Source organism: Callorhinus ursinus, unplaced genomic scaffold (assembly GCF_003265705.2).
Source record: "Callorhinus ursinus isolate GAN/ISIS: 27379988/994484 unplaced genomic scaffold, GSC_fseal_2.0 scaffold20, whole genome shotgun sequence".
NCBI lineage: Eukaryota > Metazoa > Chordata > Mammalia > Carnivora > Otariidae > Callorhinus > Callorhinus ursinus.
The window spans coordinates 7714982-7727302 of NW_027397082.1; the positions used below are offsets into that span (position 1 = coordinate 7714982).

The following is a 12321-nucleotide window of genomic DNA, read 5'->3' on the forward strand; positions in this document are numbered from 1 at the left end:
GAATGTGCTCTGAGGGTTCCTTTTAGGAGCAAAGCCCTCAAGTGGGAGGAGCACCTAGAGCTGGATCCTGCTTAACAAGCCCCCCAGCTGATTAAGCAACAGGCAGAACCTGAGGTGGGGAGGGACGGCCAGAAGCTGGCCCACGGCCCTCACACTGGACTGCTGAGAAGAGGCTGGGCTGGGTGCCAGGAGTCCCGCGAGCCCAGTAAGGATTTAGTTCATCCCATGAGGGGCTTAGGGTCTGGTGGCTAAGGTCTGTCCATCTATCTCATTTTAGCTTCTATTAGCATTGTGGTGTGGACTTCTGAGCCAAACAACGGAAGGACCTTTGGGCTTCAAAGCAGTGTATCCACCCACATTGTTGGTTGCTGGACAGTTTTAACTTGATGGTTTTGCATTTCCTTTCCTGAAGTGGTTTGGGTTTCTTACTTAGAAAGATTAAGAAAAAAATTTTTTTAATAAATATTTATCTAAATTATAAATATATGTATTTAAATGTGTGTTTATATAATAAATGTAATATATAAATATAAATAAATATATAAAACATCTATATAACAAATATACATTTATATAAGTATATATATAATAAACACAAATTTACATAAATATATAAAATTTATTTATCACCCACACTTGTATTTTTTTTTAATAAAAGTGACAGGCTCATTCTTGCTCCTACTTCTCATGATTCTTACTGCACAAAACAGCATTGTCAAAGCGGCAGCTTCATAACCAGCACTGAGTGCTCACTATGAACCAGGCAGCGTACTAGCTGCTGTCCGTTCATCACCCATTTAAACCTCATGACAACCTGATGAGGTAGGCATTTCTCTCTTATTAGGGTTGGGGAAATTTTGTATACACACATACATATATGTAAATACCAATAATTTATTTTTGTAAGAATATAACAATGTCATGCCCACTGTTCTGCAACTTGCGTTTTTCTTTTAAAGATTTTATTTATTTATTTGAGAGAGAGCACAAGCAGGGGGAGTGGCAGAGGGAGAGGGAGAAGCAGGCTCCCTGCTGAGCCAGGAACCTGATGTGGGGCTCGATCCCAGGACCCTGAGATTGTGACCTGAGCCTAAAGGCAGAAGCTTAACCGACTGAGCCACCCAGGTGCCCCCCACAACTTGCTTTTGTCATTCTCACTATATTGTAAACATCTTTCTGTGACTGCACATTTAACTGAACATTTAACATCTGCAGAGCATCCCATCCCATGAAGTCCTCATAATTAAACAATCCCTGAATAATTTTTTTTATTACACAATGCTACAGTGAACATTACAAAACAATCTGTGTGTTGAGTATTTCTGTAGGACAGATTTCCGGAAGTAGAAACAGTAGGTGACTATACACACATCAGATCATTACATTGTATACTTTGACCTGATACAATGCCATATGTCAATTACATTTCAATAAAACTAGGGAGAAAGCAGAGTTTTCAATCCAGCTTAAAAAAAAGAAACAGTAGGTAAAAATTTTTAGACAATCTGGATAACAGATCTGTATTTGAATGTGTCTTCTATCTGCTGAAGGTCTTTTCAAACCTCAGTCCAAATACAAAGTGAGGATCAGGACATCTGTTTCTCAGAGCTGGTTTTAGATTCTTGGTTCTGCCACTAAACAGCTATGCAACTGGGAACCACAGAGGAAGTATATTATTACTATTGCTACTTTTTGACATACCATGTTCTATTAGTTTCAGGTGTACAACAGAGTGATTCAACAATCCTGTACCTTATGCTCTGCTCACCACAGTTAAGTGTACTCACGATACAATGTTATTGCGGTATTATTGACTTTATTCCCCATCCTGCACTTTTCATCCCTGAGACTTCCTTATTTTATAACTGGAAGTTTGTACCTTTTAATCTCCTTCTCCGTCCCCCCACCCCCTCCTCTCTGGCAACCACCAGTTTGTTCTCTGTATTTATGAGTCTGTTTCTGTTTGTATTAAACGTATGGGGCCTGGATGTCTCTGGCACAAGATGACAACATGGTAAGATATATTTTCTGAAGCCTCCTTATGCTCTACCATTCCCAGATATGATTAGTCCTTTCTCTCTCTGCCTCTGTTTTCCTGTTTATGGAAAAAGATTTGATGTTTTTGGCCTTGTAGGATCAATGAATTACCGTCAGTTAGTTAAGACCTTTCAAACTTAGAAGTGGTAAGTCGTTGCCTCAATTCCTTGTAGAGAAAACAGATCTTTGCTGTATATGACCTAAAACTGCTTCAACTTCTAGAATAGTTACTGGGTCTTAAGAAAATAAGATAATTATTGAGTCCAAGAGGCAGCTCTGTCTCAGCATTTTGGACCAGGGGCATGACAAGGAGCAGGAGTTGTTTGGGAGGGTTGATATGATATCGCATCTCTCGGGAACCTTGCCTTCCTGGAATGAGCATTTATTTCCAACTGTATGTTCCCTGACAAAGAAGGGATTGTGTGGAGCATGACCTCATAGAACACAGTGCATTTTATATGACAGACTTACCCGATCTCTGTGCTGTGTGGGACAAAGTCAAAGATAATAAGGTGTGTGCTCCATAGTCATTACCACCCTTGGCCCTCGCAACATCCCTGATGCAATAGCCAGAGAGGGGAGCTATCCCCACCATTAAGATGCAGATGCAGAAAATCAGAGATCTGTGCTGACTTGCCTCATCCTACACACAGTGGTGAGAGGCAGAGCCCCTGCAGAGTCCAGGGCCATCCTTGCTCCTCTGCAGTGGGTCCTGGCATGTTACTCTCTACTTCCTTTGCACGGATTCTTTCTAATGGCTGGGCTCCTCTTCAGTGTCTTCCCTGATCCAGAGCTATCCACTTGAAAAGGTACAACACCTTCATCTTTTAAGGGGCATGTACAGGCGACAGCATGGAATTTCTCTGAATTTGGGATCCGGCCGATGGTGAGTTTTATTTTCTAAAACACAAGTATGAGGGAAACTAAATGACTAAAGATTATCCTTACGGTTGTTTGTTCTCAGTCTGTCCTCATCAACACCCTTTGAAGCTGGTTTTGAAGAAAAACCCTATGGTGAACCACAAAATCTGGGCCAGAGGAAGTCAGGATGACTTGTATCTTCAGGTGGAGGGTGGATTTTTATTCTCTGGCGGCCACCAGCCTGAGCCTTTAGGGTAGCTTCCAGGGAGTGCTGATGAGGCCTGAGGGACCCAGTTGTATCAGGAAGTAAAAGCCTCTCGAAACTAGAATATCCGGATGAAACCATACAAAACCAGCCCCGGACAAGATCAGGGGGAAATTGAAGTTCGATGTGTCTCTCCCGTCATCATCTAGCATCTCCTCCTTTTTTTTTAACACACCCCCCCTCTCCCCCTCCTCTTAAACTCTCACATGGTCTCCTCTCGCTGTCCCTTCCCCGTTCCCAAGCCAACCTCCTTGTCTCTCAGCTGCGGCGCAACAGGAGGGAAAGTAGATGTTATCGGTCCAAACGCTCTAAAACAATTAGAGCCCTTGGCTGCCCCTCCTTTTGTTCATATCTCCCTTCTTCCAACATTCTTTTCCCTATTTGAATTTTTAAAAAGAACTGGACATCCGTTTTAACATAAACAATAGTCAGGATTGGAGGTGGGGGAATGGGAAAGTAGAAGTTTTTGATCTCCCAGATAACCATGTGGGCAAACACCCCTAACTGTTAGCCTATAGAAAGGGACGGGCAGAATCAGGAGAGATGCTATTGTCCCCTCCCATGCAAGAGACTCGACAGTCTAGAAGGGTGGTCTTGATACACCGAAGTCAGCAGTGCCCAGGGGGAGGTCCTGAATTTGCTCCCGGGCAAAAATCCTTTTTTTTTTTTTTTTTTGGCTTCAGAGCTAATGCCTGGATCTCTGGGTCAGAATGTTGTTTGGTAACTTTCAGAAGATTATATTGAACGCCTGGCCCCAGGGTAGGTTTCTGGCAGAGGAAATATACTATAGTCACCTGATTGTTGGTCTGAGCCCCTGACATCTACTTCTTTTCCAAACTCCTACCCGATTTTCAAAACCCAAGCCAGACACTACCTTCTCTGAGACACCTTTCAAGCCTTCCGCATACACATTTACTGCTTTTTTCTGTCTGTTCCCATGGCCCTCTGTTCACATCTTAGGGCACACACTGTATCGTAACTAGCACATAACATGCCTATTTGATCCATAATATTTGGGCTCCTTAAGCTTGGGCTGAGGCCATTTATGTAGCTCTGGGACTTACCCCAAGATCCAGCATACAGGAGGTGTTCAATAAATAGTGAATGAATGACTGAATGAAGGAAAAAGTCTTTGCCTTGCCACTAACTAGTTATGTCCCTTAGACAATTCATCATCCTTGCTGGCTTTCCCCATTTAGAGAATATGCATAGCACCATTTGTTTAACCAACAAGGTTACTATGTAATGCAGAGGTAAGACCTATAGAATCATAAACCCTCAGAGCTGGAAGAAATTGGAGAGATCATCTAGCGTAGTGGTTTTCAGGAATTGTAAGCCAAGGAAATATTTCTTCTGGGAGAGCTAACGGAGCCAACGTAGAAAGCAGATAAATGATAAATGTAGATCATTCTTGTTGAAGTCTCATATACTGTCCCCTTCCTCACCTCTTCCTCAAGTCCCTGTCTCTTAGGGGGCTCAAGAAGCACAGGTTGAAAACCAACTATCTTACTGTAGACAGACAAAGCTGAAGCCCAGAGAGAAAGTGATTTTCCCAAGGTCATGTGGCGTGTTAGAAATAAACATAGGCCAGGGAAGGAATTCACCCCGCTGAGCCGGTACCCACAGGCAGAGCCGTGGAGAGCCCTTTGAAAACATACATCGTTAATACACACTCACATGTTTTGTTTAATTCTTCCAATAACTCCGTGAGGAAGGTATGACGAGGCCAATTTCTGAGATGAGGAGTCCAAAGAGTAAAAAAGCTGACCCTGGCCAATGTTCCCCAGCCAATAGTGGGAGAAGCAAAAGCAGTAAACGCTAAGGAGTGCCTAGTGGGGGCCGGTCCCATTTGTAAGAATGTGACACATATTATCACAGTTAATTCTCCAACAAGTATTAGCGTTACCCCCAATTTTGCAGAAAGGAAAGCTGAGGCACAGATTGTCTAAAGGAAATGCAACACACACCCTGAGCCAACGTGATTCCCTTGCAAGCTCCTTCCACCACCTCATGCTCTGTCTGAGGTCCTGGACCCTGATGTTTGGTCTCCTACCCCGGGGGCTTCTCCAAATACCTATTTTATATGAAGCAATTTTGAAAAGCTTCTAAAACAACATTCTGTTATTTGCATGTATTTGCATGTACTGTTCAGATTCCTCTGGAGACCTTGATCTTATTCCTGTCTAGGGCCGGTCAGCAAGACTCACCTCCTTCTGGACAGACCGGCTGAGAAACAAGGAGGCCTCGTCCAGGCCGTGGGGCTTCAGGTCATTCACGGCCAAAAGATGATCTCCGTGAAAGAATAAGCATCCCAGGCGCAGGGGGCCTTGCCACTGAGCCACACTGCAAGGGGACATAACATTCAACACAAGTGTGAGACTGTGCTCGCAGGACACATTGGCCTTCCCTCATTACTGTCACCAACTTCTTCACCTATGTTGCACCGCATCTGAAGCAGACAAACTCCATTTTCTGTTGGAATATTCTCTCGTCTGTCACTACTGTTGGACCCCAGCCCTTCTTCCAAAACCAATTCTGATCATACCGTCTCTACACGGTCCTCCTTCATTCCTCTTCCTTTAATGACCCTCCCTGCCCCTGGGCTTCTATTGCACAGTGGGAACACCCATTTATGGTATATTTAAATCACATGCATTTTACATTTGCTTGTTTAGGTGGCTGTCTTTTTCACCAGGCTATGAGACCCCAGAAGTATAGCACTACCTTCCCCCCCCAAGAAAAAATTATAGCCACACAACTCCAAGTAAACAGAAGATGTTTAATAATTATTTATTGAAAGGGAGCACATGATGATTATACAATGACTATCTAAGGAACAATAAATAAATTGAGGAATGAGCAAACTCAGGCACAGAGAAGTCTACAGTTTCAGTCAAGTATTTATTGAATCTCTGAGATTGTAGGAAATTTGGAAAAGTGGAAGATTGTGTTTCCTGTCCTCTTACAGAAGTTGTCATCCCTTTACCTTAAAGGACTTCCTTCCCTTGTAAAAATGTAATCTTCCACCAAAATAAATTGCAAAGTTCTTAAAGGGATACAGAGCCAAATAAACAGTGCTGACTTTAAGAAAATTCTCTCTCTTGTGTCCGTCCCTGACAAGAGGTGTCTGGAAGTCTTTGACCTTGGTCCACCTTTTCTTTTAGACCTTAGATTCTTGGTGACTTCACGAACTTCATTCATTTATACAGTAGTCATTGCTCAGTGATTGGGGATGATTTCCTTGGACCATACCTATTCCTTCCTGCTTTTCCTTCCCTTCAAAGTATCGGAGACTTGCTGCTTATTGGACTTTTGGGTCCTCCTATCCGCAACCCACCTCCCAGCTGATGCTCCAACAGCTACACCCTTATTTCTGCTGCAACCAAAGACCTGTGGTGATATAAGCAACACCACTGTCCAAACCCTTTGTTTTGCCACATACAGAGTTTCAAGATAAAATTGTTGTCTCCCTATCCTCCAACCCCACTTATAATCAAGAACCCTCAGATCTTCAACCTACCATATCCGTCCTGCGGCTTCTATGAGAGTAAGATAATTGATGATGTCGGAAGGAGAAAGGAACACATCTAGTTTCTCCACTTGGCCTTCATCAGGGATGTTACTATGAGATAAAATGTTTGTAAAAGTCACATCAGGCCACTGTTTCTGGCTCTGAACTGGACTTCCTGAGTAGACTTTGGCCTCCTACATCTAAGATGGTATTTTCCAGTTAAAGATTGTCCCCCAAATTTGGAGAATATGAATTTAAGTTACTCACTGATGCCCTCCCCACCCCTCTTGGAATGTGGTAGTGGATGGCAGACAGTGAGTACAAAATGGACTAAGTTGATTATATATCACATCCATCTGCTCATTTCTCCACTGGAAATGATCCCATAGAAGATGACAATGGAAAGAGTGAAAATGGAGAACAATCTCATCAAATATTTTGTCATCACTTAAAACCTAAACGTCCCCCTCCTATTCTATAACCAAACATCATACAACTTGTGTGACCATAATTTTAACTGTAGACATGGGGGGACACACTACCTAGTTCAGCGTGATCCAAAGTTCTAGGGCCTGAAACACTAGCCAAGGGAGAATTTTTAGAAATAATTGAAAATGCTACCCAGAGCCCAGGGGACCACTTTGCTTCCAGCTCTGTTACTCACTGTCCTTGGCTACCACATCAGTGAGAAGGGGAAGCTGGTCGCAATGTTGGCTAACTTGGAGATTTTTAGGAACTACTTTAAAATTTGAATTCTAAGTAAAAAAGGAAGGCTGCCTTGCTCTAAGAGCCCACAGAGGTTTAGAAATTAGAACTTTACTTGATTAGTATAGATAATTGCACAACAGTAAGTGAGGCCGACCGCTTTTTGTCATTCATGGTCTGTGCTTCCATATTGGCAGGTGGAAGACAAGAGTCACTTTGTGAATCTTGTTCTTGCAAGTGAAGCCCGCTATTCTGGCTCTCTGGAAGGGCCTGGGATTCCTTTTCGCTATCAGCAGTCTCGTGGGATGTCTCTCTGAAAAAACTATGGTATAAGAAATTAACATAATACCCTTTTTCAGCAAATCTATGTATAACTTTCTATGGTGTATGAATCAGATTTCAGTAGCTAGGAGCCATGTGAATACTAACAAGGTCTTCAAGTATGCCTAACCCTCAGAATCACACTTAGAATCAAATTTGACAAACTTTCCTTCTGAAGGTGGAAATGGCGTCAAAATAACTCTTTACATTGGGAGGACTTGGAACACAGAAGGGAGAGTGTGAGACATAAATTCAGAATAGAAAATCAGTTCCCCAGGAGACAGAATATGGTCTGAGGCAGTCACTAAATGGTTTTCAAGTGTTAGAGAAATCATTCTCACTTCTTCTTGTTTTGAGATTATTGGAATAATATGGTGAACTTGGTCTATGGTAATAATTTTGAATTAATATATCAACAGTAACTGTTCTATAAAAGTGCATTAGTTAAAAATCAGTTTTAAGAACATGGCAATTTGGGACGCCTGGGTGGCTCAGTTGGTTAAGCGGCTGCCTTCGGCTCAGGTCATGATCCCAGGATCCTGGGATCGAGTCCCGCATCGGGCTTCCTGCTCAGTGGGAGCCTGCTTCTCCCTCTGCCTGCCGCTCTCCTGCTTGTGCTCTGTCTCTCTCTCTGACAAATAAACAAATAAAATCTTAAAAAAAAAAAAAAGAACATGGCAATTTTACATACCAGGATTTCATTGACATGTAGTGATTCTCAGTTCTCTTGGAGAACTGGTCTGGACTATCAGCTTCAGCAGATTCACCAGAATCACTGGAAGCAACAAAAGTATCCAACTATAGACAAGAGGAATAGACATAAGAATGCAAGTCTACCAATAGCCAGGTGCCTCTTTACCCCTTCCATGATGGTTCTGGGTCCTGAAATAGTAAGTACATCCACCACCGAATGAATAGTGGTGCTCATTCTAGGAGACTGAACCAGTAAAGCTTCTCTGACTCAAAGTCTGTTTTCACCTCCTGGATTCCCCCATGCTCCCAATACAGTGTTTTATTGGACTAAATTGCTATTTATTTTTCTGTTTCATCACTAAGCACTTAATGATATGAACTTTTTCCCAACTGGTGCTACTTTAGAATCATGTCACCTGGCTGGGTCAGACTCCCACACAACACAGAGCTGTCCTCAGGCTACTCTGCTCACAGGCTAACCAAGTGGCTGCAAAGGGCTGCAAAGGTCCTAGAAAATATTGCCCCCCAGGAGGCTCTCCACTAGCCCCTCACAACTAAGTCATTTGGGGGAATGGTTGCTCAAAAACCCTGAGGGCTTTTAGCTGCCTGCCTAACAGATTAATCATGAACCCATAATTGGAAAAATTCATTCCAGTCAAGCCAGTCTTTCTGCTGCTCCCCTATGAATGGTGGTCTTCCAGAGCCAGCTTTCATGGCCCTTGCTTCACCTGGAGTACCCCTTGCCCTCTGGCTTGACGAAGCTGTGTTCAGGCTTTGCGAGGTCCCACAGCCCCCTCTGACCACCTCAGCCTTCGCCCAATCTCCTCCTTCTTTGAACTTCTCCTGCACAGTTTTGTACTTAATTTGGGGAGGGAGTCTTTTTTTCAATGGCCTTTTAGCTTTGTTCTATCAGCCTTACTAGTTTCGTTTTAGTTGGTCTTCTCTCTTGGAATTACCTCCCCTGCCTTCCTTCCCTCATGCACTCCATGCATTTTGTAAGCATCTCTCCTCAGCATGGAACCCTTTCTGTCTGGTATTGTGGCACCTCCTATTCAAGTGTCTACTCTGTGAGCACATCACCTGAGCCTGATTCATTGCTCTGTTCCACCAAACCCAGCCTAGTACTTCAGGAAGAGCATGCAGCTGGGGACCAGCAAATATTTGTACAAGGAATGAAGGATTAATGGATGGAAGGGCTTACCTCTAAAAGAATACTTTGAGGACTAATATAATGACTCTCTTCTGTATCTTCAGTAGTCTCTGACGAGAAATAACGTAGTAAATGGGCTTGTCTGAGTCCTGGAGAATTTTTTTCCATTAAATGCTGAATAAAGAGATGAAGACAGAATTAATTCTTTATCTTTCTTTCCTTCCTTCCTTCCTTCCTTCCTTCCTTCCTTCCTTCCTTCCTTCCTTCCTTCCTTCCTTTCTTTCTTTCTTTCTTTCTCTTTCTTCTTTTTGCAGGGGACAGAATTAAACCATATGCTCTCTGGAAAAGCCATAATAGATTAATTGGGTTGCTGGAAGCCATAATAGATTAATTGGGTTGCTTGGAAACCATAATAGATTAATTGGGTTGCTCGGAAGATCGGAGGATCTTCCAAGGTTACATGAAGAAGCCCACACCAGTTGGATTTGCCTGTTGTGTCTGGGTCACCTTGATGATATAAAAAAAATATAAGCCCATCTTTCAGGCTTTTCTCTACCATTGGGATCTGTAACTCAGAACAAGTGGTTCACTCTGGCGGGGGTGGGGGGTAGTATTCTGAGGCACTAAGCTCTGCCACAGAGGACCCCATCCCCACCTACTAGTTTTCACCCAGCGCCATCTGAGAAGGTAATTAGCCCACGGTCAAGGCACCACACCTTTCCTCTTCCTGCTCAATGTTCTTCTTTTGTGTTCTGCTCACATACTTCTATTGTTTCCATAGCAATGCAATTTGCTAATGTTGATCATGTGATAGTATGAATTACAGTCTTCAAGGTAATGTAGGTTCAACCAATTGCTGCCTTCCCTCCCCGGTAGATACAAGATACTCTACTAAAGTAGCTGCTTTGCATGGCAGGAAAATTGCTATAAGCACAACTTAATTCTTCTAAGAACAATGCCTGAGAGCAGGGGGTTTTGAAAAGATCTTGAATGTGTTCTAAGAAGTCCTTGAAGGAAAGTGATTTTAAAAAGCATAATCCTTTCAACTGTGTCCATTTCCCTAGCGCCAAGATCATGAAGCCAGACCATGCTGAGCTGGGGCTGAAGAAGGCTTTCCACTTAATTTTGACGACAACAAACCCCAACAAGGCAGGTGGTACTCTTAACTGAATTGGAATACAGCGTGTGAAAAGGCAAGACAACCAGCAATGTTATCTTTAGGGAGAAGGTGTATCGTGAGTGAAAAACAAGAGGTATTTACTGAAAAGAGTTATATTTTGCAACCCATTTCCTACAAATACCAAATGAGGTGTTTGGCCTTTGTGATTTTGATCTGCTATAGAAAAGCTTTTAAAATAGTTGGAGAGCTCCCAACTAGATAAAACAGGAGGTTATGCCATATTAAGATGTGCTTGGTACACAGGGAGGAGGGAAAGTCAATGGTTACTTCTCTAAAGGACAAAATGGTATCCATGGCAGAAGAAAAAGCAAACAAACAACTACTGAGCCCACTTATCCAAACTTGGGGAGACCGCAAATCTGAGACAGCCAGAGAGTATAATCACAAATCACTTTCAAGGGCCAGGTGTATTTTTTTCCTCAAATGGATTTCATTAGAAAGAAAGATGGAATCACACACACACACACACACACACAGGGAAGCAAGACTGATCTGGGTAAATGAAGGAAATTTATTAATAAGAACCTTGATTTTACCTCAGAATCTGTATAGATGGTATGGCAGAAAACCAAGTGGTGTTTCAGGAATCTTTTTACAGAGGTACTCTGTGCCCTCTGTGTGAAAGAGAGGACAGGTTGGCAGCCAGGCTTTTAGTTAGCTGGAGGGGTCTCCACCCCACATACCCGGATGCAGGGTGAGGAGCACCCAGAATGAATGAACACCTTTCAAGGTAGGCAGGGCAAGCAGTAAGGCTCATTGTGGTATAAGAAACAGACTAAACCTAAGATCAACACTAGGGCTAAGAATCATTCTTATGGTGGGTTAGGCCTAGAGGAAGGTGTCAGATACATTGGTAAGACTTTTGAAACATCAGCTAACCCCCAGGTAAGGTGTCCTGAGAGAGAGATGTAAGTCTGATTACCATGTCTGGAAGACTGTTTCTTGGTGTGGTGGGGCCGATAGCCTCTGATGTGCTGGAAAGACCAAGGAGAGGGCTGGGTTCGGAGGAGGGCCTTTTACCACACAGTTTGAATTTCTCCTGCTTATGGAAAAGGAATATTGCAATCAGGGCACGATTGATCTCTTACCTAGAAATAAACAGCCTCCCGGCTGGGCTTCCTGCCTCCAGTCTTTTACCACAAACATTTGTACCCCCAGCCAGCCTTCTCTCACTAAGACACCATGTAATCGATGTAACTGTGCCTCTCACCTGTTTCCAAACCCTTGAGGACTCTCCGCCTGGCCTTCAGAGGTCCTGTGTTTCCCTCCACCCATCTTTTCAAGGCTGTACCCCTCTGCACCCTGCCCCTTGGCTCTAATCATTTGAATCTACTCATAGACATGCCTCGCTTTCCCTCTTCCTTGGCCTCTGCTTTCTTTGTCAGCATCGAACAACTTAGAAAACATGTCAAAACAATACCTGGAGACTGAGTTTCATTTAAAGAGGTCTGCTCTAAGAAAGGACTTCTGTAAATTAGCGAAGGTTCTTGGGAAGTAAATGAAAAACTTAAAGCTACTAGCCTTTACATTAAAGAGGTATTACATTGAAAATGCAAGAGATAGGAGAAGCATTTTTATAGAAACCACCCTAGACGTCA

General features: G+C 43.0%; 1 protein-coding gene across 3 annotated transcripts in view; it reads right to left on the reverse strand.

The window, feature by feature from the left end:
- Positions 1 to 387: 387 nt before the first annotated feature.
- PLEKHS1 (pleckstrin homology domain containing S1) overlaps positions 388 to 12321 on the reverse strand; it is a 38044-nt gene continuing 26110 nt past the window's right edge. For 2 of the 3 annotated variants that reach the window (XM_025880509.2, XM_025880510.2), the window contains exons 6-12: positions 11646 to 11765; positions 9595 to 9717; positions 8392 to 8498; positions 7495 to 7701; positions 6684 to 6785; positions 5371 to 5506; positions 388 to 2937 (exon numbers count right to left, since the gene is read on the reverse strand). In XM_025880509.2, the coding sequence (XP_025736294.1) occupies positions 2758 to 2937; positions 5371 to 5506; positions 6684 to 6785; positions 7495 to 7701; positions 8392 to 8498; positions 9595 to 9717; positions 11646 to 11765 (975 nt within the window). In that variant the 3' untranslated portion in view covers positions 388 to 2757. The remainder of the gene's footprint in view (positions 2938 to 5370; positions 5507 to 6683; positions 6786 to 7494; positions 7702 to 8391; positions 8499 to 9594; positions 9718 to 11645; positions 11766 to 12321) is intronic. The other variant, XM_073904175.1, reaches the window with a different exon arrangement.